A 26,971-nucleotide genomic window follows, 5' to 3' on the forward strand; every position below is an offset into this window, starting at 1 on the left:
TATCTTGTCTGTCGTGCTGCATGTTTTGGACGGAGTAGGCTACACTAGCATAGCTTCCGGTTTCTCAGTAGATGTTTTTCTGCAAGTGCTATATCGTCCCCTTCGAATTATAAGTTGTATAGCCTACATTTTGGAAGTTTTAATTTAGAAAATAAAAAGGTTCTTTCTGCAAAGTTGAATGGAATGCAAAAAAAAAAACAGTTTAAAGTAAGAAAGAAAACAACATTTCTTGTTTTTAAAAGAAGTATCTTCTACTCAGCAAGGCTGCCTTTATTTGATTAAAAATGAAAAAAAAAACAGTAAAAACTGAAATATTGTGAAATAATATTATAATGTATAACAGCTGTTTTCTATGTGAATATATAGTAAAGTATAATTTAGTCCTGTGATCAAAGCTGAATTTATTATCACAAATCATTGTAATGACGATTTGATGCTCAACAAACATTTATGATTATCAGTGTTGAAAATAATTGTGTACAATGTTTTTAGGATTTTTTGAAAGCTTTCTATTTTATAGAAATGCTGTTCTTTTGAACCTCCTTTTCATCAAAGAATCCTGGAAAAATTAGCATATTCAGCATAAGATACTGCTTAAAAATAAATAATAAATATAAATCCCAGTCTGAACTGTAGAACTGAGACTTTAAATATTAACACTTTACCTCTTGTGGGTTTGCTACTGTTACAATTCAAAACCGTATAGGGCAAAAACATGCCAGGCAGACATGATGTAAGCAATACAGCTAAATATTAACATTGATACTGGGTGTGCGAATTATCAAGAATTGACAATAGTCAATCGTATAGGTGGCACGAGGGGCCACCAAATAAAATGATGCTTAGGGCCCCATAAGGGCTTGGGCCGGCCCTGGGATTGACGCATAGTGCTTCAACCGCAATGTGTATATGTAAAATTCATTTTCAGTTTTGAGGAATGTATTCACCGACCACAGACGTTCTATGCGCCACACACGTTAGGCCCTTTTAATCAATTGTGAATACACTGCTTGCCTGCTACATTGCTACATTTTTATTGCAGTATATGCATTGCTTTTATTATTGTTGTGTTGTTGGTGGAAACCAGGAGCTTAATTTTGTGACTCATGTTTATGAAGTTTAGAGTCATAAATCAAATTGGTTTTGGTGTAGTTTTAGGTTGGACTTGTATATACGTTACATTGATTGTGCCTGTTACTCAACAAAACCACTAGATAGCACTGTGCTGTGTATGTGACGAACAATGCAGATTAACAAAAAAGATAGGCTACTAGCTAAATGTGGCAATGTTAAGAGACGTTGAGATTATACTGTGAAGTATTTTATTTGTATAATTGAACAAAACAAGACGGTCTATTTTAGTTAAAGCCTATGGGTTGTTGTTTTGGTCTGTCTCAGATCATTAAAGGGGTCACATAGTGCCATTTTTGTGCAAGTTAATATGATTCTTTAGTGTCTAAATGAAAAGTTTGTAATATGCTTTAATTAAAAATGCTCATTAGTATTGTAAGAAAACACTCATTTTACCTGGTCAAAAACATCTGTTTTCAGCAAGCCATTTCAGTGCATGTGCCCTTAAATGATAATGAGCTTTGCTCACCCTGCCCCTCTGTTCTGTGGCGCGTTCGGTTCGACACAACACACTTGGAGTGTTGCCTTGACAACAGTTGAGGGTATATCTCGGATTAAGAATGGCAACGGGAGTCTCTGAGTGCAACCGTATCAATTTGAACCGAAGTCGGACCCGGAACAAGATGATGGCCCCAACGAAGTTCGTCAATTTAGGTTTCTGACGTTTCTGAATGGTTGGTTAATGTAATGTCACTTTGATCTATCTTTGTACTGGCAGGGTAGCGTAGTGATATACGAATGCTATGTGTTTACTGATGTATACGTTAGTTCATTGACAGATTGTAGTGTTACCACGTTAACTTTATCACCAGTGTACACAGTTTTCTTCTTGGCAAAACCTGCTTTATACTGACCCTCGTTTATAAAGCAGTCTGGTGAGAAATGATTCGCGCAAACATGAAAGCGTTGACGTTGATCGCGGGGGATATTCCCTTCAAAAACAAAACTCAGCCATTGCGTCTTCAGCAGTTCGGATTTACGAACATCAAAATGACTGCTGTGTTCGTTATTACACCCAAGAACAGAACACCACAATCTAGGGTTGCCACCTATGTCTGATAAAAAACCTGGACATATCGATGACCTGACTGACCGCTTTGCTCACAAGTGAAAATGTCCATTAGACATTAGACCCATAAGACAAAATTGGCCTTTGTGCAGTAAGATTGTGCATAGTCGTGACTCGTGAATATTTTAAACATCTCAAGTATTCTCACTTATCTTACATAACTTATAGCTTACCTGATTGCTTAGATACAGGTGCTTGTGCTTGCTTTTGCTTCCTCTTTGCTAAAGAAATAAGTAGAGGGATGACCTGATTAGATTTGCAATTACCATACCTTAGCCACATCTATAGCCACTTTTATTTGGTAGGCTATGTCTCAATCAGACATTGGAATAACAAAATCATACATAAATAGGCCTTAGCTTACCTAGTCTTCCATCTATACTTGGCATTTCCCTTTGCTGCAGCTATCAGGGGTTTCTGTTCTTCAATGAATGTCTTGAATTCAGTGCATGACAATTTGAAATTCAATCTGACCTGAAGCTCAGACTTCACCATTGCAATGTTTCTTTTATCGGACCAAACATCCTCCATATGACTGAACACGCTTTCTGCAGAGGCATTACTGGTATGGAAAAAACAAAAGCACTTTCAACAGCTCGGTGGATTCAGTTGCCTTGCTAAAAAAATAGGCCCTCTTTCTGTCTGGGGAATGGTCTGTTGGAATGATGTGTAAGACCTGATTCAGAATGACTACATCACCATACAGCTTTTCTTCTTCAACATCCAGGGCCCGTTTTTCCACTAAAACTTCCAACTCTGACCGCTGGAGTGATTGTCCTTCATGAAGGCTGAGACAGCCAATGTGTGCAAGAACCTGGTCATTGAAGTCAAATTCATCCTCAAGATACAGCACTGCCTTCTCAAAAAATCTGTCCACCAGGCTCCTGAACTGTTCCTGTTGCGGGGGTAAAAGGCTCCTCAGTATTTGTTTTGCTTTGCTGCCATAGAATTTGTCTGTGCGCCTTGCGATCAGCTGACTGCGCAATCGGTTCATCACAGAGTAAAAGTCAATCACAGTAGCACTGTCACTCTCAAGCACCCTAATAGATGAATCAAATTCTTGCATCACATTGTGCATGAATGCAAGGATACATTCAGCTACAGTACAGTCTACATTTTCTGCATCACTTGCACCACACACAAATGTCCAGATGATACTTGGGCAGCCCTCCTTTCCCAGGGATACAAAATAAGACTTTAAAGCTGGCCAACACTCTAAAATCCTCTGTATCGGGGACATGCCTCAGAATCTCCCTGTATTTTGTATTAGTAAATTCACAGAAGTCCTTAAACAATTCCACTTTTTTAGCAGAACAACTGAATTCACTATACACCTTCAGCACAAAGGCCTCCACGTCACACCCTCCAGCACTTAAAGACACGATTAGCTGCTTTGACAGTGTTGTTTATGATGTGACACTTGCAATTGCCCTTCACAATTTGTGGGTTAGCTTCTCTGAGTTTCTGAAAAACTGAGTTGTGCCGACCATAATTATCTGATGCGTTATCTGCACCATAGGCACTGATCTGGCTGACTGAAAGTCCATTGTTCTCAGGATTAGACTCTATTTGTTTGAATATGGCTTCACTAGATTCGTTGGAGTCGTCGTAAAAGTCTAACAATCCATACTTCGCACACTCGGATGTACAGAAATACTGGACTGTGTAGGGAAACAATTTTGTGTGCCCAGAATTGGATGCATCAGAACATACTGCAAAATACTAATCTTTACTGACTAAATAATGCCAACACATTTTCTACTATGGCCTCACTTTTAGTTCTGCCACAAGACATTTTAGTTGCAATATCAGAGTCACTGAATATTTTTGCACTGACCTTGTTCCCAGAGTCAGTTGACAGGTAGCTATGGCCATGTCGCACACCGTGATAGGTAGCTGTTAATTCGGCGACAGTAATTTTGTCCTCAGAGTTTTTTTGTACAATCGACGTACAATCTTCTTCACTGCTTCAATTTGCCGCCTGTAGTAACTGGCTAGCTGCCAAGACAGATGCGCTAGATGACGTGCCTACGTCACGTCACACGACACACCCGACCCGTCCCAGAGCCAATGATAGCACATTCTACACACAAGAGACACCCGATGAGACATTCAGTGTCCCGGGAGAGTGGATAAACTTCCCGGGACAGGTTATTAAAAAGAAGGACAATCCCGGTAAAACCGGGACAGGTGGCAACCCTACCACAATCGATTAGACGCCATTCTGCTCCAGCATATCAACAATGGCGGACTGATGACAGCTCGCTCAGGGCGGGTCTGTGTTGAAACGCTGCTGTCTATAGGCTTGTTTGAAATTCAGCCGAGACTAGGCGGCTGCAGTGAGGGGAGGAGTGAAAATCGTGCAGGCAAGACGGAGTTCTCTCTTCTCGTAGTGAATCAGACACCTGCGAGATCAAAGGCGGATATCGCAGGATTCACACTTGTGCGCTTTGTTGCTGATAAACTGGATGTAATTTAAGTTCTGTTACTTTTATATGAAAATAAATATTATGAACAAGACACCCAAAGTTTTTATTTATTTCCATTCGAAAGACGTGTTTATCAATCATTTTTACTTTAATTATACATGTTTTTATATATTTTTTTTATAAATATGACAACAATCACATAACCCACAGAGAGATCGCACTGTCCGAGAGTTTGGGAATATTCACACATAAAAACATGATATATCAGAGTTTTAAAATCAAACATTTTAAAAAAGAACCATACATCACGGTTGTTTAAGCCTATAAGCATTAAGCTGTGTCGTCAGCAAGTCGTTTCCCATCATGCTTTTGCTCAGCGCAGTTGGTGGAAAGCAACTGTGCTCGACTGCAGAATCCGACACATCCGCCTTTCGCTCACGAGAGTTTTTTGACATACGTCAGCATGACATCAGAGCAAGGCGGACCGCCCTCGGACACATTTCTAACCAGCATGCATCTCGTGCGGATCACCGGTGATCGCTTCTGCGCAGATTTTGCTCATCTCAAACAAGCCTAATCAACAATCATGGGAGGGGCGTACACCGTGTGACATCACACGGTCAGACGGCTCGATTTGAGACAAGGGAAAACATATAAGGAGAAAAAAAAAACACTGGATGGAGTTTTATCAGTATAGGATGGTTGTGTACAGGCACTGCCAACACACATCAACTTGTAAAAGTGCATGTACCATTATATGACCCCTTTAAAAAAAAGTGTGCCCCCCTATGAAAATGAAATGCCCATTTGGTTTGTTCTGGCGACGGCCCTGGTCGGAAGAATACAGATCATATTTGTTTTGTGTTAGCATTAAGCTGCAGTTTCACAATACATGAATTACACTTACAAATAACAGTAAAAGGCTGCAAATATTTTTTTCTTACACTTGAAAGGCGATTTACACCTTTACAAAGAATATGCTTTAAAATACGCGGCCCCTTTAAGAAACAGGACACCGTGCGCACTGAGCATGCGCAGAAGAGATAAACGCGTTACGAGACGAGACTCGCAAACACTCCAGTTGAAGCTGAAAGCGACGCTGTTAACGATCGTGAATGAAAGACAAAAGTGGAATATTTTCCTTTTTTGCCTTATATTTTCCTATTTTGCCTTATATTTCCAGTCAGCAGGTGAGAGATGTTTCTCAGATTACAGAGTTTAACATTAATCAGCTCCAGAGTTTACATGTTTAAGGACCAATGTAATCATGAAATGCGTTGTGTGTCCTGCTTTATTATTTGTGTGTAATATGTTGGCAGAGAGTTTTTGACTCTATTACACCAATAAAATGTGCTTAATGTGCCACTTTACAGAAGATCTCAGACATTAGCATAATGAATGAGGGGAAAACAGGGAACTTTTGGAGACAAAGAGGCTTTTCAGCAGCTCAGTTAAACATGATGGTCCTGTTGTTTCTCTCAGACTTTGGACAGGAGTTGAACAAATCTTGTTTTAAATGCAATTAATATCTAACTTGCATCAAAATACTCCATATTCCTGACAGAAAACATGTGTTCACTTCATTTAAGCGTAAATGTAATTAAAGTAATCCAGTATTCATTCAGTAACTTATTTCTCCAGATCTGGTCCTGTGGGCGTCAGTATCTCACAGTGATCACAGTTCACACCTGCAGTGAAGCCCCTCCCACAACAATTCACCAATAAATACTGGGAATATTCACATCATCCTACAAGAGAAGGACAAACTCCAGGTGTAGCAGCTGAAATCTGTGTGACTGTTGAAGATGGAGTTTATTAAAGAGGAGATTAAAGAGGAGATTGAAGACATGAGTTATCCAGAACCATCCAGAATAAAACATGAAGATACTGAGGAACAAACAGGTTGGTGTCCATTCTTGATTCTTCATTATTGACTGCTTTAGTAGCTGTGAAATAATAATAATAATAAGCAGCAAAAGTGCATCTTTTTTAAATTTGGGGTAGTTTCAAGCCAAGTAAAACTTCTTTTTATTTAATACTGGGGAAATATACTCTTGTTCCATGTAGTTACAAGGTAAGTGGGACATCTGCTATTCTGTATTATCTATTAAAAGAAAATACAGTACAACCAGAAATGTCCTTTCCATTTACCCAGTTTTTTTACCCTCATGCCATGTGAGTAGGGCTGGGCGATTATATGGCATGACATTAAGTGCATCTCGTCAGTAAAGCCGGTTCCTTGATTAGTAGTAAAACGCCATCACCTGCTTTCAGATGGAGTGGCATTTACTACACAGAGCCGTAGTTCACTGACAAGCTGAGCCATATTGCATTAATTATCGCAGGCGATGCGTCCGTGATAATTAAGGCGATATGGCTCAGCTTGTCAGTGAACTACGGCTCTGTGTAGTAAATGCCGCTCCATCTGAAAGCATGTGATGGCGTTTTACTACTAATCAAGGAACCGGATTTACTGACGAGATGCGCTTAATGTCATGCGATATATCGCCCAGCCCTACATGTGAGATGTCAGGGCTCTAGAGTGCGACCAATTTGGGAACACATGCGGGCAAAATTTGTAAAGGTGCAACCTAAATTTTTCCTAGGTCGCACCGGTGCACCTAACGTCATTGCATCCGCTCAGCTGCCTCTCCACGAACGAAGCGTTTGTTCTCCTTTGACTGAACTCACACACTCATGGTTGGATCATGTCATGGTCTAAACCAATCAGAGACAGAGTTGGGGCGGGTCTTTGCCTCTGTTTGGATGTGGTCCAGATATTCATGCTCCGTGAGATTGAAATTGCGACGTGAGCAGCACCAGAGAATCAGTTACGGCAATCAGCATCAGCTAAATAAATGCGACGCTGAAACGGTTTGTGAGTCCATCCATTTCACTGAAGGTGTGTGTGTGTGAGTGCACGTGTGTGAGAGCGAATGAACGTTAACTTGTGCCTCCCTAAACTGTCACTGTCAAGACAACCGGCTGTCAGTGTAAGCTCAGGGGGCGCGAGAATCAAAACATCTAGGAATAGCTTCGTATATTTTAGACAAATTTAAAAAAATGTCTAACGTTACCATTAAAGTGAGTCCTGTACTCAGATCGTCAAGCAAACCACCAAAATCGTTGTGTGTAATAATTTTGGCGTTTGCCGTTTGTAATCTTCCTTTGAAGTAGAAATGATCCGATACCCTTTTTCCCTTCCCGATACCGATTCCGATACCTGGGTGTGTATCTGTATATACAGCTGTATACACTACTAGCCCTGTATGAATTGCTAGAATTATTATATGGTGTGCTTCAGACTTATCCCTTAATAAAACATGAACAAATACATACAGTGAACTACTTTATTTATTACAGTATTTTTATTATCTGACATGCATTCGACAGTAATATTATTTTTCTTGAGAGAAAAAGAACTTCAAATGCAGCCACAAATCTAACACTGCAAACTGAAAAAGGTATTTTAGTTTTAAAATATAACTGTATAAAAAAACAGTGCAACAAATAAATGTAGGAATAGAAAAAAATATATATTAATCAGGAAATAATCTCTTTACAACCTTCTAAATATTATTATTAGTAGAGACGTAGCTAAATCTACAGTAGGCTATAACAGTAGCCTAATATATTCTGAAAATTTCTTCACTTTAAACCGAACTTTTATTTTGACAGGTTACCGTGAACACCTCACGTCATTGAGTGTCTGTGTTAATTATGACACGGTAAATTCTCATGAAGTGGCGGTTTATGCGTTCGTGTCCTCATATAGACTGTTTCAGCGGCAACAACATAAACAAACGTTACTGCGCATGCACGCTGTTGTGGCCCAAACTTAACTTCCGGTAGACGTCTGCAAAGAATCAATAACAACAGAGGCTGCGTTATCTTATGCGCTATCATCTTTCATTTTAATTGGGCAGCATTATCTTAATTTACATGTTTTTATTGTTTCAGCTTATTTAAAGGTCCCGTTTTTCGTGTTTTTTTTAAAGCTTTGATTGTGTTTACAGTGTGCAATATAACATGTGTTCATGTTTCATGTGTAAAAAAACTGTATTTTTCACACAATTTACTTATCTGTATACTGCTGTTTTCACTGTCCTCAAAACGGCCTGAGAATTTCCTCGTTCTATGAAGTCCCTCCTTCAGAAATACGTAACGAGTTCTGATTGTGCCAGCGGTTCCCGTGTTGTGATTCAACAGCAGCTTAGGGCACGTTGCCCGGGAAGGTCACGCCTCTTACCATAACGGGGAGATGAACGCGCTCAAACTACAGCCCCTGAAGGCCAAACAAAGGTGATTTGACTCCGGGATGAAAATAACAGCGTCTGGACGACAAGGCGACAAACGCAACCGAACCGAAACGAACGCAACACTTCCTCTTCTCCACGAGGGAGCAACAAGACCACGCCCCCTTTTTCGCGTATTCTTGTGGGCGGAGGTTAGTCAACAAACTGTTCTACTGACGTAATTAAAGCAGGAAATACCAGGATGTAGTCCAAACCGGCCGTTCGCTGTAGGCTTTGAAAGGGAACTTCTGTTAAATAAAATATCTCGCTTGGCATTGAACTTTGAGCTTTATAATTTTACAGGTATTATTTATGCTCTAACAGCAACATTACACTCTAACTAAAGTTTGAAAAATGGGATCACCCCATCACCCTATATTCCTGTCTACTATCCTCCGTCCTCTCACTGTCCCACTTCTTCCTAGCTAACCTCTTCCTCTGGATACTCTCCTGGACTTCCTCATTCCACCACCAAGTCTCCTTGTCTTCTTTCCTCCTTCCAGATGACACACCTAGCACCTTCCTACCTGTCTCCCTGATCACTTTGGCTGTAGTAGTCCAGTCATCTGGAAGCACCTCCTGACCACCTAAAGCTTGTCTCAACTCCTCCCTGAAAATCACACAGCACTCTTCCTTTTCCAGCTTCCACCACTTTGTCTTCTGCTCTGGTGGTGAGGAAGATGAAAAGAGCAAAGGCAGAGTTATCTTACACACCACCATCCTATGCTGTCTAGCTACACTCTCACCTACCACTACTTTACAATCGCTAATCTCCATCAGATTACAGCGTCTACATAAAATATAGTCCACCTGTGTGCTCTTGCCACCACTCTATGTCACCCTGTGTTTCTGCCTCTTCTGAAAGTATGTGTTCACAGCCATCTTCATACTTTTAGTAAAGTCTACCAACCTCTGTCCTTCTGGGTTCCTTTCCTGAAGACCAAACCTGCCCATCACTTCCTTGTCCCCACTATTCCCTTCACCAACATGTCCATTGAAATCTGCCCCTAACACCACTCTCTCACTTCTGGGAACAGTCTGCATCACTTCTTCCAACTCACTCCAGAATGTCTTTCTACTCTTGCTTAAAACCTACTTGTGGAGCATAGGCACTAACAACATTCAACATCACACCTTCAATTTCCAGCTTCAGACTCATCAACCTGACACTCTCTTTACCTCCAGAACATTCTTCACAAACTCCTCCTTTAGGATCACTCCTACTCCATTTTTCTTCCTGTCCACACCATTATAAAACAGTTTAAACCCTGCCCCAATGCTTCTAGCCTTGCTCCCTTTCCACCTGGTCTCATGGACACACAGAATGTCGACTTTCCTCCTCTGCATCATATCTACCAGCTCTCTGCCTTTACCTGTCATTGTACCAACATTCAAAGTCTCTATTTTCAGTCCTAAACTCCTGCCTTTCCTCCTATCTCTCTGCCTATGGACACGCCTTCCTCCTCTCCTTCTTCGACCAACAGTAGCCCAATTTCCACCTGTGCCCTGTAGGTCAACGGCACCGATTGCGGTCGTTGTTAACCCGGGCCCCGACCGATCCGGTATGGAAGTCATATTCGTGATTCGCATAATGGATTTGGCAAAAGTTTTACGTCGGATGCCCTTCCTAAAACACAACCCTCTCTATTTATTCAGGCTTGGGACCGGCACAAAAGGTACACTGGCATGTGACGTCCTGTGGCTAGATTACGGTGGAATTAATACATTACCTAAATGTGATTTACAGAGTCAAATTGTCATTTTCTTCTTACAGTCTTGCGAGTTAACAATAATGCGTGACCAATAAATTACTTGGTGAACTATAGCCCTATTCGCACGGGATTAGTAGCTAGGCTGTTATCTTGGGACCTCGTGTGTGATTTAGAAATTACGCACGGGATGCATTCGCACGTGATAAGCAAAGCCTGTGATTTGACTCGTATTTACTGACTTCTCTCCCGGATAGGATGTCAAGACTTGTAAATGTTTTCTCGTTATAGATATAGCTGTATGATAGGCTATATCATAAACAACAGTTCCTTACCGCGTGCTGCTATATGTTATCTTCTTGGGATAGTCGGTGTTACACTGGTTACATCGCTTTCCGACTGTCGTTTAATTTTTGTATAGTAATACAAATAATTCAGTTAGAGAACAGACGTTACAATTAAAAACTGAACTGAACTGAGCACAGACCAGCAGCAGGAATCAGAATGAATTTATCACAAGAGTGAGGAGCTGAAATGGCGGAAGATTTGGTATAAAGCTAAAAGCGCCCATTTAAGCGATCTTGTCATCGAGCTTGTTTTTGTGTTTTTCATTAAGAACAATATTGAACACACCTTTCAAGCAATTCACTCCCAAATTGACTCTAATTCTAAAGTGAAAGTATAATGTGCACAGCCGCACAGGCCGGGTCGGGCCGGGCCTTTGATCAAGCGTTTGTGATTTTTTTTTTTTTATTATTATTACTTTTATTATTTTATTTTTTAGCAAAGTAAGAACTAATACTACAACTAAGAAACAAATCTGTACAAAGCACAAGTCAGGATTAGTCTAAAATGCACGTTAAACTCGCAGCACATGCAGTGATGGAGCGCGCAGGACAGCTGGGACGCCATCATGAGCTGCTCGCGTGAGCGCTGCGCTTTGCTTATCTAGCCTATTTCTTTTCGTTTCGAATTGTTTCGTTTAAAAGTGGAAGTTTCAAGCTTTCTATACACATATTTATCATGTTTGTGAGGTAAGTAGCCTATACGCTGAGTTTGGGTTTATTTATGAGACGTGCTCCAGTTCATGTGCAATGTAAGTGATCGCTCCCGCGCCTTCGTCACGATTATAGTCTGCAAGTCTATTTGATTCTTATTTATTAAATCCGGGCAATTGGCTGACGAAACCTTGATTAAAATTAAGATTTATACAAAACGTAATTCACTTTATAGAAAGGCTTTCTACAAAACACAACTTAATATTAAACAAAATATAAGCACCAAAATCATTCCTGACCCACTGGCATCTTTGCATTTATAATAATCAGATGAAATTAAAAAATAGCATTATATATATATATATATATATATATATATATATATATATTTAATATATATATTTATATATATATATATATTTATATTTATATTTATATTTATATTTATATTTATATTTATATTTATATATATATATATATATATATATATATATATTAAAAAAAATAACATATTTTAAAAAAGACTGTGTGTGTGTGTGCGCGCAGGCGCCCGCCATCCACACAGAGACTAAATACTGCTAAACTGCGGACATAGTGCTAACGCTTTTTAATTTCTTCTTCGCTGCTGTAAACAGGGGTTGCTTGTGGCAACACAGCAAAACTTCCTGTGTTTGCAATGCATTCTGAGCAGCGAAGAAGAACCGCGCAGTCGTTAGGCAAAGCTAGCGGTCATAATAACAAGGTCTTGTTTAAGAAAATGGTATCGGATCGGTACATGGGTTCAAGTACTCGCCGATACCGATGCCAGAATTTGTTGTGGTGTCGGTGATATTTCTAAAACTAGTATCAGAATCGGAACAACTCTACTTTGAAGAGATCAACGCGCTGTAACATTTCCCTCAGATACGGTAACATAAATGCTTAACCCAGTTGGCGTCACTACTGTGATTGTGCATTGTTATATTATATTCCAAAAATAATCTCTTTGAGAACAATATTTGCTGATATATCGGTCCTACCTGAAACGCTAATGTTAGTATCATTGTTAATTTGTTGTGCCTGCTGCAAATTTACTTTCTGGCCCTTTGAAAAAACTTTCAACCAGTTTTAATCCTGCGATGATCTACCCATAATAATTCATAATTCCATTATAGCATTTGTTCCAGCTGGCACAATTTTATTAAGAAATATAAAAAACTATAGTCTACCGTAGCCTACAATAGCCTATCAGTAACGTTACCACATAATTATGACAATCATCATATATATACAACCTCAAATCAGAAAAAGTTGGGACAGTATGGAAAACGCAAATAAAAAAAGAAGTGATTTCTAAATTTACTTTGACTTGTATTTCATTGCAGACAATATGAACACAAAATATTTCATGTTTTGTCTGGTCAACTTCATGTCATTTGTAAATATGCATCCTTTCCTGTCATTCAGACCTGCAACACATTTCAAAAAAAGTTGGGACAGTAAAGCATTTACCACTTTGTAATGTTGCCATTCCTTTTCACAACACTTAAAAGACGTTTAGGGACTGAAGACACCAATTGATGAAGTGTTGCAGGTGTAATTTTGTCCCATTCTTCCTGCAAACAAGTCTTAAGGTGGGCAACAGTACGGGGTCTTCGTTGTCGCATTTTGCGCTTCAAAATGCGCCACACATTCTCTATTGGAGACAGGTCGGGACTGCAGGCAGGCCAGTCAAGTACCCGTACCCTCTTCCTCCGCAGCCAGGACTTTGTAATGTGTGCAGAATGTGGTTTTGCATTGTCTTGTTGAAATATGCATGGACGTCCCTGGAAAAGATGTCTTCTTGAAAGCAGCATATTATGCTCCAAAATCTCTATGTACTTTTCAGCATTAATGGTGCCTTCACAGAAGTACAAGTTACCTTTGCCAAGGGCACTGACACAACCCCATACCATGACAGACCCTGGCTTTTGGACTTGTTGCTGGTAACAGTCTGGATGATCCTTTTCTTCTTTGGTCCGGAGCACATGGCGTCCATTCCTCCCAAAAAATACTGAAATACTGATTCATCTGACCACAGTACACGTTCCACTGTGTGATGGTCCATCCCAGATGCCTCCTAGCCCAGAGAAGTCGACGGCGCTTCTGGACACTGTTAAAGGTCCTGTTCTTCGTGATCCCATTTTTCAAACTTTAGTTAGTGTGTAATGTTGCTGTTAGAGCATAAATAATACCTGTAAAATTATAAAGCTCAAAGTTCAATGCTAAGCGAGATATTTTATTTAACAGAAGTTCCCTTTCAAAGCCTACAGCGAACGGCCGGTTTGGACTACATCCTGGTATATCCTGCTTTAATTACGTCAGTAGAACAGTTTGTTGACTAACCTCCGCCCACAAGAATACGCAAAAAAGGGGGCGTGGTCTTGTTGCTCCCTCGTGGAGAAGAGGAAGTGTTGCATTCGGTTCGGTTGCGTTTGTCGCCATGTCGTTCAGACGCTGTTATTTTCATCCCGGAGTCAAATCACCTTTGTTTGGCCTTCAGGGGCTGTAGTTTGAGCGCGTTTATCTCCCCGTTATGGTAAGAGGCGTGACCTTTCCGGTAACGTGCGCTCTGCGTGCCCTAATCTGCTGTCGAATCACAACGCGGGAACCGCTGGCACAATCAGAACTCGTTTTTCTGAAGGAGGGACTTCATAGAACGAGGAAATTCTCAGGCCGTTTTGAAGACCGTGAAAACAGCAGTATACAGATAAGTAAATTGTGTGAAAAATACTGTTTTTTTTTACACATGAAACATGAACACATGTTATATTGCACACTGTAAACACAATCAAAGCTTCAAAAAAACGCGAAAAACGGGACCTTTAACATAGGGCTTCCTTTTGGCACCGTACAGTTTTAACTGGCATTTGTGGATGTAACTACGTATTGTGGTACTTGACAAAGGTTTGCCAAAGTAGTCCTGAGGCCATGTGGTGATATCGCTTATAGATGAATGACGATTCTTGATGCAGTGCCGCCTGAGGGATCGGAGATCACGGTTGTTCAGCTTAGGCTTGTGCCCTTGTCCTTTACGCACTGAAATTCCTTCAGATTCCTTGAATCTTTTAATTATGTTATGCACTCTTGAATGTGAAATATCCAAATCTCTTCCTATCTCTCTTTGAGGAACAATGTTTTTAAACATTTCAATAATTTTCTCACGTATTTGTTGGCAAACTGGCGATCCTCTGCCCATCTTTGCTCCTAAAGGATTAGACCTTTCTTGGATGCTGCTTTTGTACCAAATCATAATTACAATCACCTGTTGACATCACCTGTTTCAAATCACATCATTATTTAACCATTTTACCTCATTACTAGCCCTAAATTGCTCGTGTCCCAACTTTTTTTTAAATGTGTTGCAGGTCTGAATGACAGGAAAGGATGCATTTTTACAAATGACATGAAGTTGACCAGACAAAACATGAAATATTTTGTGTTCATATTGTCTGCAATGAAATACAAGTCAAAGTAAATTTAGAAATCACTTCTTTTTTTTAATTTGCGTTTTCCATACTGTCCCAACTTTTTCTGATTTGGGGTTGTGTATATATATACATACATACTTACATGCATACATGCATACATGCATACATGCATACATGCATACATGCATACATGCATACATACATACATACATACATACATACATAAACACACACATACACACACACACACACAGTAAAAAAGTATCCTACCACGTGAACTGTGAGCGCAATACTGACAATGAATTAAAAAATTCAAAGAAACGGTTAATAATTTTTCTTATCATATTTTGATCTCATATTATGTATGATTTCTTACCTCAATGTTTGTTTCTTTTGTTCCTCAATTTTTACACACTTTACAGATAATTGTTTTGGTATATAATCATATCAATATTAAAAAGTAGCATTAAAAATTAACTAATAGGCTAATTTTCTCCCATATACAATTTAATACAATTATCAGCTATAGCTCACAACAACTTTGTTCTGGTTTCACCTCACTCCAGTCTAAATGATTTTAGCCTATTTATTTTACTACACATTGTCAACAGAAACAAGTGGAAATACTGTGGATAATTAAAACTAATTCTCACTAAACACTCAATTTACTCAATTGCTAAATTGAGTAAGCACACTTGTTCTCATTTCAGAGGTGTTCTGAGTAAATGATTAAACTGATTCGTTAGTTCAGTGTTGGACAGATCAGTTCTTTTAACTAGTCGTTAAAATGATTTGGTTCAAAGGAGTCATTAAGGTCGCGAATCAGACATTAGCAGACGCGTTGTGTGGCCATTCCGTCTGTTAGAAGTAGAACATCGCGAAAGATTTGTCAAAACACAGAAAACACTTCGTAACTGGATATAATTTGTTTCCCGTTTATTGAAAGTATGCTTAATGTCAGCTGGTCGGAGAAGAGTCAGCGTTTTTTGAGCGCAATTCACACCCAGCGGTAATTCAAGGAAAATTTGTCCGAATGCACCACGTGCAACATGGATTCGGTCTTCCGACCTTTTTGATTTTGATTAATATGTGAAATATGAGAAGGAGCTAAGATGATGCTTATTTTGAAGACAGATAGAGTGCGCCCGGGGGAGGAGCTCTCTGATCGTTCTCTCTGTCACTCAGATAACATGCACCCTGTCACAAGCGCAGCAGTCATCTATTCTACATTATTCATAAATCACAATAACTCATCAAATTAGGCTTTGGCGGGACAAAAATTAGTTTTGGCGGCTGGCAAATTTTTTTTTAATGCGTTAGTATTTTCACCCCCAAAAATGGTTTTAAACCAGTTATTTATATCTTTTGTAAAAGTGTGTCAGTAGATAATATCGGTTACATTTTCAAACATTCATTTTGCCATTAATTGTAATCCATTACAGTGAGATATTTGTGGCTGCACGGGGCTCTGTCATTAGCCGACTAGGTTAAAGTTACGCCACTGCCCTTATTATAAAATATATGTTGTTTTAACAACATAAGATCTCGTTCTTACCTGAGTGAAAAGTTATAACTAGTATGTAGGCCCTGTTTGGGAGCAATGTGTGACCGTACCAGGTGAACAAATGAGGTCTCTGTTTGAGAACGCCGGCTCGCAGCTGCAGGTTCCGCTGCTTTTTCCGCATTTGCACGCGCATATATGTTCGGTTTGCCTACCTGAATGTAGTTTAACTGTCTGCCACAAGTTGATCTTGTAATAAAGGTCTCATCGAGGAAAAACACACTGTATTTTTGTATTCATTGCATATTTGAATTATAAAAGTGAAATAATTAATTTTATTTTAAAAATATTAATGATAAATCGATAGTCGAACGTTAATTCTCCCTACGATCGACTAAGAAAATTTAATCGAATGCCCATCCATATTACCTACTGACACACTATTACAAAATATGCATATGTTTTTATATATAGGCCTAGATTCGTTTGCATGTGAGCGTTTAAAACCTGTGTTTAGACCCGTGTTTCTCCCTTGTCCGACCCGCACCCGTATCCGACACAGTAGGATGTTATTCGTTTCAGCATTATTCGCGGGTCACCCGTCAAGTACCGTGCAGGACTCTGGTATACGACTTTCTTTCTTCAGATGAACACAGAAACATAAATAATCTCAGCTAATGAAAACTCATTTGGGTTCCTAAAAGTTGAAGCATTAAACCGCACATACAGCAATAACTACAGTAATCCACACGACCCCAATGGATGAAACAATGTCTTCTGAAGTGAAACGATAAGTGCTTGTATGAAAAATACCAATATTTTAAAATGCAGCTGAACAAATACGCTGCGTGTTTTAAATAGCGTAAAAAAAGAAAAGAAGAATAACGACACGCATTAGGTGTTGATTCTGTGGCGCAACGCCATGAATTAGTCTATGTGTGGAAAACACTGTAGACTAATTCAAAGCAAGGCCGTAACCAGATCAAACAGAACAGTGAACAAAATTCTAGGTCTAATTTAGGGAAAATATCTTTTTGGGACTATTTGCAAACAATATTTGCATTAATTTGCGTCAAATATATTATTAGTCCCAAGATTCTTCGCATGAGTGAATAAATACATAGATCCGCTGTTAACATTTGAGCTCTTTAGTGGTAGAAGTTTTGTAAACCGTGTCAAAGGTTCTGGGTTCTAATCCTCTCTCATATAGTTTTTTTTTTCTTCATTAAAATCCAAGATGTTCATCAATGAATGTATATTAAGAGCATGGACACGTTTGTGTGCATTTTGGTTTGTGATTTCACCTGGAAAGAATAGTCTCTCTCCACAATGGCATTAAGCGATAGATTGACGCGCTCGTCTGTGCACAAGTTAAAAGAGAACGTAAACCCTGTCTACTTTGATTTGAGTCTACCTGTCTACCATCTCAATCATTTTGACATTGACGAGCGCTGTTAGCCTCACATTCTGTTCCTGTCAATGAGGGCGGGGCGAGCCAACTCTCTCACGGAAACACACACACACAGGAGGCAGCAAGCACAGCACACGCAACGACTCAGCAAAAAGGTGCTTTTCAGGACGTGTGGGCCGCGCTAACACTAAACTTTGATGTCAAGTAAGGGGCCACAAAATATCATCCCGCGGGCCACTTGCCGTGAGTTTGAGACCCATGGCCTACACGTATCCCATCACAAGGCATGGGTGCTAGCATCAGTGACAGGTGAAGTACAGACAGCGGGTTGTTCATGTATTACAGGGCCAGGACACTGTTGTAGTCATGCAGCAGCTTTTGTGGAAGGTCAGTAAAGTAAGGACAATTAAGGACACACTTTTTTTTTATTATTGTTTATTGTATTGTGATATTATTAATTAACTAATAAATGTACTAAACTGATATGTTAAGTGTGTGTCATTAATGTTGCAAATTTTGCTTCACAGTAACTTCACTTAACCCTTGTGGCACCATCTGATAAAAAAAAGTAAAAATGATCATTTTGAAACCTGCCAATGATCCGAAAAACACTTCGCCTCTTCAGCGCACAAAATACCATTGGTTACCATCTGCCTAAAAGTAGCTCCTAACTTGCAGATTTAGGAGAAATTCTTAATAATAATGGCCGTGTCAACCTTTATTTTAGGACTCCTAATTTTTTGCTCTAAGAGCATTTTAGCGCTAAAACTAGCTCCTAAATCCATGAAAAGCTAGGAGTAGGGGTGTGCGATATTGACAAAAAAAATTATTTCTCTATATTTTCTGGGATTTTCTCGATAACGATAATTAGACGGTTTTTGCTGAATGTGTTATTTTGCTGTATCTTAAAGGCTGACTCCTAAAGTTTTTGATATTATTCATATTCCTCCCCTATCAGCCAATCACTGTGGTCATAGTTAGTAAGCGTGATGACATCACCCATAGAAACGAGGTCAACCCCGCCCTTACTCTTAGCTTACGACTTCACTCTATTCCTTAGTAAAAGTTGCTCTCAGCAGCTTTGTGAATGGGCTTTAAGAGAAAAATCGTAACTAAGAACTTTTACTACCATTTAGGAGAACTCTTAGTGGTAAGATCAAATGTTTTGTGAATACGGCCCCTGATGTCTTGTTTTCTGCTGAGTGTTTTAATTTTCACATTTAACCTCATTGAACTGATTCTGACTACTTTATATGTTTATTTTAGACCAGATGGAAGTGAAGGAGCAACGACACAAACTAAATGGCGTAAAGAAACTCTGTGACTTCAAAACTCAAGAAACAAAAGCCAAAAAGCTGCACACCTGCTCTCAGTGTGGAAAGAGTTTCACGCAAAAAGGAGACCTTAACACACACATGAGAATTCACACTGGAGAGAAACCGTTTACATGCTCTCAGTGTGGAAAGAGTTTTACTAAAACATCATCTCTCAATGTTCATCTGCTCCGTCACTCTGGAGAAAAACCATTTAACTGTGATCAGTGTGGGAAAGATTTTATCTCGTCATCAAGTCTAAAACAACACCTGATAGTTCATTCAGATGAGAGACCTCATGTGTGTTCACTCTGTGGAAAGAGTTTTTCATGGCTAAAGGTTTTTAAACTGCACCAGAAAACACATGATGAAGTGAGAGATTATGTGTGTTGTGACTGTGGGAAGAGCTTTACTACATCTGGTCATCTGAAACTGCACCAAAGAATTCACACTGGAGAAAAACCTTTCAAGTGCTCATATTGTGACAAGAGTTTCAATCAGTCTGGAAACCTGAAAAAACATGAACGAGCTCATACTGGAGAGAAGCCGTACCACTGCACTCAGTGTGAGAAGAGTTTCACCGATCCAACATATTTCAGAAAACATCTGCGCATTCACTCTGGAGAAAAGCCGTTCAACTCTGATCATTGTGGTAAAGATTTTAATTCCTCATCTCCGAATTCTTTTGGTGCGATTTGAATCGGCATGAGCTCAGGAATCAGAGGAAAATAATTTTGTTTCTAGCCCTTAGGGTTCAAAAGTTATTAGCATAAAAATTAGTACAAATTTAGACAGGTGGTGGCACTAGAGGGATTGAGTTAGAGACACCAAAATTGGTGTATTTAATGTTGGGACTATCCTCTATCAGAATATCAAATCGTTACAACTTTCCCGCAAACGGTTCTATGGGCTACCATAGACTTCAATGGTGGAAGAAGAAGAATATGGGAACGGATACAATAGGTGCCTCCACACCTTCGGTGCTTGGCCCCTAATTATGTCTGAATCAAAACCATGTTGATATGTTTATATATATATATATATAGGGCTATACAGCCATCTAGAGGTTACACAATGGCATTATATTTGATAAATGGTGCATCATTTAGAGATGCCCTTAAAATACATGTTAAAGCGGGGGAAAAAACATAACTCATTTTAGTAAAATAATAAATCTAATAATTCAGAAATCACCCCTGATCAGGTTAAATTATGCATGCTTAGTGCACATACAAGGCCTACTCTCAGCAGAATCAAGATTACAAACTAATATAATGGCCTGCTGCGTAGGATAATGTTAAGCAGGATACATGCACTTGTTGGGCTAACAGTTTAGGACCCAGGACCAGTAGTAAAAAATGAAGACCAAGAGACAGGAGTTAGATTAATTAAAGAAAAATTTACTGAAGAATAGTTTGCAGTTTCATCAGCAGAAGCCAGCTTCAAGTCTCACAAGGAGTTCGTAGGCCGCGCTCCCTCTAACAGTCTCCCTACCTCCACCTATCGTAAATACAATTTCTGAACAGTTATACTGTTTTCAAGGTCTAGCCACGTCATTATTGTCATGTGGAATGATTCTGATTGGCTCCGAGAAAATGGACAGTCATGGTTAGGGGTGGGAATCTCTAGGCACCTCATGATTCGATTCGATTACGATTCAGAGGGCTGCGATACGATTATCGATGCATGTTTTTCTCAATACAGATTTTCTTTTTTTCTCACATGGTAATTTTAAAGCAGAGTATTTGTAATGACCCATAATGAATTTACTATTTAATAAAACAAATGGAAGGGATTTTGCAAGTGAACAGGAAGGTTACATTTGACAGAATAGAACCAACAGGGAAAAAAAAATGCCTGTAGCAGCCCAGGCTAGCAGCATACTTGTAGTGAAGTCTGTGTCTACAGACTAGGGCTGTCATTTTTGAGAAAAATCTAATTCGAACGGATCTCAAATATCAAGCAATGTATTCGAATATCTACGAGCGCACCAAACCAAGCGCAGAAAACGCTTAACGTGGCTTAATGTACTAAGACAGTGTTATTAAAAGACCAAACTCAGGAAACATAACAAAATACTGTGCGCGCCCGTGTTTGGACCCGTGTTCTCCCTTGTCTGACCTGACCCGCACCCGTATCCGACACAGGATGTTTTTCACCCGTTTCAGCAATATTCGCGGGTACCCGCACCCGTGCAGGACTCTGCTTGGCACTTTAAAAACCGGATAGTTTATTTATAGTTCGATTACAGATATTTCACGTCATGTTCGAATGCATATTCGAATATCAAATAAAAAGTGACAGCCCTGCTACAGACTCAGCATATCAATGTCATTTTCCCTTTCATAGAAGCCAAAGTGCTTCCACACGCTTGCTTTTAATGTTGAGGGCGGCGGTTGGATTTCGCGCTCCGCCATCATGCGTATCTGTTATGAGCAAACCACAGACTGTACGGGCGATGCGCTTCAGAGTTCCGCCTTTTTTCGTTCCGTATTATTACGTTATCAACATTTAGAAAATCGATTTTTTGGCATTTGTGAATCGATTCAGAATCGCCCACGTCCGCATCCCGCTGCATCTAAGAATCAATTTTTTTTCCCCCACCCCTAGTCATGGTAAATTTCCACACATTGTCAGTTAATCAGATTCACGTGTACAGATATCACTTGTTGACGCTTTCACCCCAGAATTAGGCATGTAATGACCTTCCAGATTCTGGAGCAGGCGCCAGCTTGTCCAGAACAACAAGCCCCTCCTTTTTTAGGATGCCAGCAATCCACCTCCAATACTGATCTGTTACACCGAATACTGCGCACATACACAGATACACAGTCTTTTCAAGGTTGGAGTTGGTGAGATCTGGTCCCAACCAGAGAACGTTTTCCAAAACATATTGATAACATGTGCTTTTCTCTCAGTGAGAGATACAGACAATAGTAAAGACCATATTCATCTCGATTCTTTGGGGTTTCAGTAAAAGGAAATATAAAATAAAGAAATAACATGAAAGACAAATCCATATTTCATCTCTGGAAGCCGGGCTAAATGAGCAATCTCTGTTACTGCATTCCTGTCGAGTTGGAGGTGTGTGATGCCTCTAAAATCCAAACACACCACATGTTGAAATCAAGTGTTTTTGCGAAACATCACACACCACCAGGACAGACCCTCAGTCACCACTCAGAGACCAAATACAAACTTTAGAAATTATAAAGGAAGAAACAATCATGGGTCCTATTGATATAAGCAAACTCATAACTAGAAAGAATCATTAAAATCATTATTATATAGGAGGATGAATTTGGTATTGAGGCTTTGATTATAAATTTAATTAGGATATAATTAGGAACGTATATCCATGTTCGGTAGTGGATTTCAGAATCCACCTCTCAGCTTCTTTATAAAAGTCTCTTAGACAACTTTTACTAAGAATCTTTTGACACTTAAGTTAAAGCTTAAAGGTCCCGTTTTTCGTGTTTTTTTTAAGCTTTGATTGTGTTTACAGTGTGCAATATAACATGTGTTCATGTTTCATGTGTAAAAAAACACAGTATTTTTCACACAATTTACTTATCTGTATACCACTGTTTTCACTGTCCTCAAAACGGCCTGAGAATGTCCTCGTTCTATGAAGTCCCTCCTTCAGAAATACGTAACGAGTTCTGATTGTGCCAGCGGTTCCCGTGTTGTGATTCGACAGCAGCTTAGCGTACGTTGCCCGGGAAGGTCACGCCTCTTACCATAACGGGGAGATGAACGCGCTCAAACTACAGCCCCTGAAGGCCAAACAAAGGTGATTTGACTCCGGGATGAAAATAACAGCGTCTGGACGACAAGGCGACAAACGCAACCGAACCGAACCGAACGCAACACTTCCTCTTCTCCACGAGGGAGCAACCAGACCACGCCCCCTTTTTCGCGTATTCTTGTGGGCGGAGGTTAGTCAACAAACTGTTCTACTGACGTAATTAAAGCAGGAAATACCAGGATGTAGTCCAAACCGGCCGTTCGCTGTAGGCTTTGAAAGGGAACTTCTGTTAAATAAAATATCTCGCTTAGCATTGAACTTTGAGCTTTATAATTTTACAGGTATTATTTATGCTCTAACAGCAAAATTACACACTAACTAAAGTTTGAAAAATGGGATCACGAAGAACAGGACCTTTAAGACTATTCTTAAGAGTGTTTTTAATTTTCATATTTAACCTCATTGAACTGATTCTGACTATTTATGTTTATTTTAGACCAGGTGGAAGTGACGGAGCAACAACACAAACTAAATAACATAAAGAAACTCTGTGACTTCAAAACTCAAGAAACAGAAGCCAAAAAGCTGCACACCTGCTCTCAGTGTGGAAAGATTTTCACACAAAAAGGAAACCTTAACAAACACATGAGAATTCACACTGGAGAGAAACCGTATACATGCTCTCAGTGTGGAAAGAGTTTTACTGAATCATCAACTCTCAGTAATCATCTGCGCATTCACTCTGGAGAAAAAACATTCAAGTGTGATCAGTGTGGGAAAGATTTTATTTTATCCTCATATCTTAAAAGACACCTGATGGTTCATTCAGAAGAGAGACCTCATGTGTGTTCTCTCTGTGGAAAGAGTTTTTCACGGCTGTACAGTTTCAAACTGCATCAGAAAACACATGATGAAGTGAGAGATCATGTGTGTTGTGACTGTGGGAAGAGCTTTACTACATCTGGTCATCTGAAAGACCACCAAAGAACTCATACTGGAGAAAAACCTCACAAGTGCTCATTTTGTGACAAGAGTTTCACTAAGTCTGGAGACCTGAAAACACATGAGCGAGTTCACACTGGAGAGAGGCCGTACCACTGCACTCAGTGTGAGAAGAGTTTCAGAGATGCATTAACTCTAAGGAAGCATCTGCGCATTCACTCTGGAGAAAAGCCGTTTAACTGTGATCAATGTGGTAAAGATTTTGTTTCATCATCAAATCTAAAAGAACACCTCAAAGTTCATTCAGAAGAGAGACCTCATGTGTGTTCTCTCTGTGGTAAGAGTTATTCACGGCTGAGCAGTTTTAAACGGCACCAGAAAACACACACAGGTGTGAGAGATCATGTGTGTTGTGACTGTGGGAAGAGCTTTACTACATCTAGTCATCTGAAAGAGCACCAAAGAATTCACACTGGAGAAAAACCTCACAAGTGCTCATTTTGTGACAAGAGTTTCACTCGGTCTGGAGCCCTGAAAAAACATGAGCGAGTTCATACTGGAGAGAAGACGTACCACTGCACTCAGTGTGAGAAGAGTTTCAGAGATGCATCAGGTTTAAAAAATCATCTGCGCATTCACTCTGAAGAAATAATCCTTCAAATTAATAATTAAATGAATTAATCAGGCATAACATTATGAATATTGTGTTGGCCCCCCTTTTGCAGCTCTGACCTGTAGAGGCATGGACTCCAATAGACCCCTAAAGTGCTGTGGTATCTGGCACCAAGATGTTAGCAGAAGATCATTTAAGTCCTGTTAATGGCGAGGTGGGGCCTCCATGGATCGAACTTGTTTCCCACTAGGGAATACCGTTTCCATAAAAGGGTGTACATGGTCTGCAACAATGCTTAGGAAGGTGGTACGTGTCAAAGTGACGTCCAAATGGATGGCAGGACCCAAGGTTTCCCAGCAGAACATTGCCCAAAGCATCACACTGCCGGCTTGCCTTAATCCCATAGTGCATCCTGTGTCATGTGTTCCCTAGGTAAGCGACACACACGCACATGGCCATCCACGTGATTCGAAAGAAAACGTGATTCATCAGACCAGGCCTCCTTCTTCCATTGCTCTATCGTCCAGTTCTGAGGCTCTCGTGCCACTGTTGGTGCTTTCGGCGGTGGACAGGGGTCAGCAAGGGCACCCTGAGTGGTCTGCGGTTATGCAGCCCCATACGCAACAAACTGAGATGCACTGTGTATTCTGACACCTTTCTATCAGAACCAGCATTAACTTCTTGAGCAATCTGAGCTACAGTAGCTCGTCTGTTTGATCGGACCACACGGGCCAGCCTTCGCTCCTCACGTGCATGAATGAGCCTTGGCCGTCCATGACCCTGTCACTGGTTCGCCTCTGTTCCTTCCTTGGACCCCTTTTGATAGACACTGACCACTGTAGACCGGGAACACCCCACAAGAGCTGCAGTTTTGCAGATGCTCTGACCAAGTCGTCTAGCATCACAGTTTGGCCCTTGTCAAACTCGCTCAAATCCTTTCGCTTGCCCATTTTTCCTGCTTCTAACACATCAACTTTGAGGACAAAATGTTCACTTGCTGCCTAATATATCCCACCCACTAACAGGTTCCGTGATGAAGATAATCAGTGTTATTCACTTTACCTCTCAGTGGTCATAATATTATGCCTGATCTGTGTATGTAGCTAGTGTGAATAACAAAATGTTTTCTCTGTGCCCAGATTTGACTGTAATGCAAAACTGATGCTTCAAATAAAAATAAAACTCAACTTTGACTAAAAGTATTCTTTAATGTTGTGTAAATATACATATTCAAATCAAATGCAAAGTTACTAATTATGTCTGAATCAAAACGTCATGTTGATATGTTTTATATATAGGGCTATACAGCCATCGAGAGGTCACACAATGGCATTATATTTGATAAATGGTGCATAATTTAGAGATACCTTTAAAATACATGTTAAAGGGTAAAAAAACTTTATAACTCATTTTAGAAAAATAATAAATCTTATAATTCATGAATCACCCCTGATCAGGGGCCTATACCATGAAGTCAGTTTAGCTGGTTAGCCAGATATATTTAAGCTTAGTTTGTGCCAATCCTGGGTTTAAGGTACCATTAAAGTGGTTTGGCTTTTAGCTGTGTTCATCTCCATAGTAACTTATGCTCCACAGCTAACCTGCTCCAGGGCAGGTTATGTTCTGGATAAGAGATCTCAAACTGAAATTGGACCAATCAGTTGTGAGCAAAGTGACACACCTCTGATGCAATAAAGTCACTCCCCCTTTTTCTACTCCAAATTAAAGGTCACTACATAGCAAATGGCTATTAAAGACTTAAGCCTCTGGCTTTTAACAATGCTTATTTATAATGATACTAATAATTTTGAATTATTTAAATATAATTTATGTAGTTAGTATACCCATAATCAATTACACATGTATCATTTTAGTAAATCAATCATTAATAGGCATTTTGTTAATATTAAAATAAATAGCCTATATAAAGGTCATACAAATAAGCTTTAAATTCAATAACTAAATCTATAAAAAATTACATGTGGGCATAAATGTTAAATTCTCTCTATATATCAACTAAACTAACTTCATAACTTTTACTTGCATTGACGTTTAAGATTTTTCTTAAATTTGTCCTCGACAGCTCTTGTAAATTTTTTTAAATTCTTAATATTTTTCAATCATGTATATTCTGCAGAGGACAGAAATGAATCTAGCTGCTTCTCTAGCGAGAAGTGAATCTCAGTTTCACTGATCCACAGCATGTGATTGGCTGTTCACTACTGATGTCACAGCTAAACTCCTAAACTCAGGATCAAAGCCTGAGTTAACAGAGAAAGTTGATGATCAGCTTCATGGGACCAACAAAGCCTGAATAGATTGGTTTGGTTTTGTCAACTCAAAACTAATCCTGTAACCCTGAG

General features: G+C 39.6%; 1 protein-coding gene across 1 annotated transcript; it reads left to right on the top strand.

The window, feature by feature from the left end:
* Positions 1-5,659: 5,659 nt before the first annotated feature.
* LOC307131150 (uncharacterized protein) lies at positions 5,660-25,803 on the top strand. Its single transcript, XM_079824638.1, has 4 exons — positions 5,660-5,819; positions 6,271-6,531; positions 19,259-19,957; positions 23,550-25,803. The coding sequence occupies exons 2-4, from the start codon at positions 6,435-6,437 to the stop codon at positions 24,665-24,667; spliced, it is 1,914 nt and encodes a 637-aa protein (XP_079680764.1). The 5' UTR covers positions 5,660-5,819; positions 6,271-6,434; the 3' UTR covers positions 24,668-25,803.
* The last annotated feature ends 1,168 nt before the right edge of the window (positions 25,804-26,971 follow it).

Source organism: Gobio gobio (assembly GCF_949357685.1).
Source record: "Gobio gobio genome assembly, chromosome: 8".
Lineage (NCBI taxonomy): Eukaryota > Metazoa > Chordata > Actinopteri > Cypriniformes > Gobionidae > Gobio > Gobio gobio.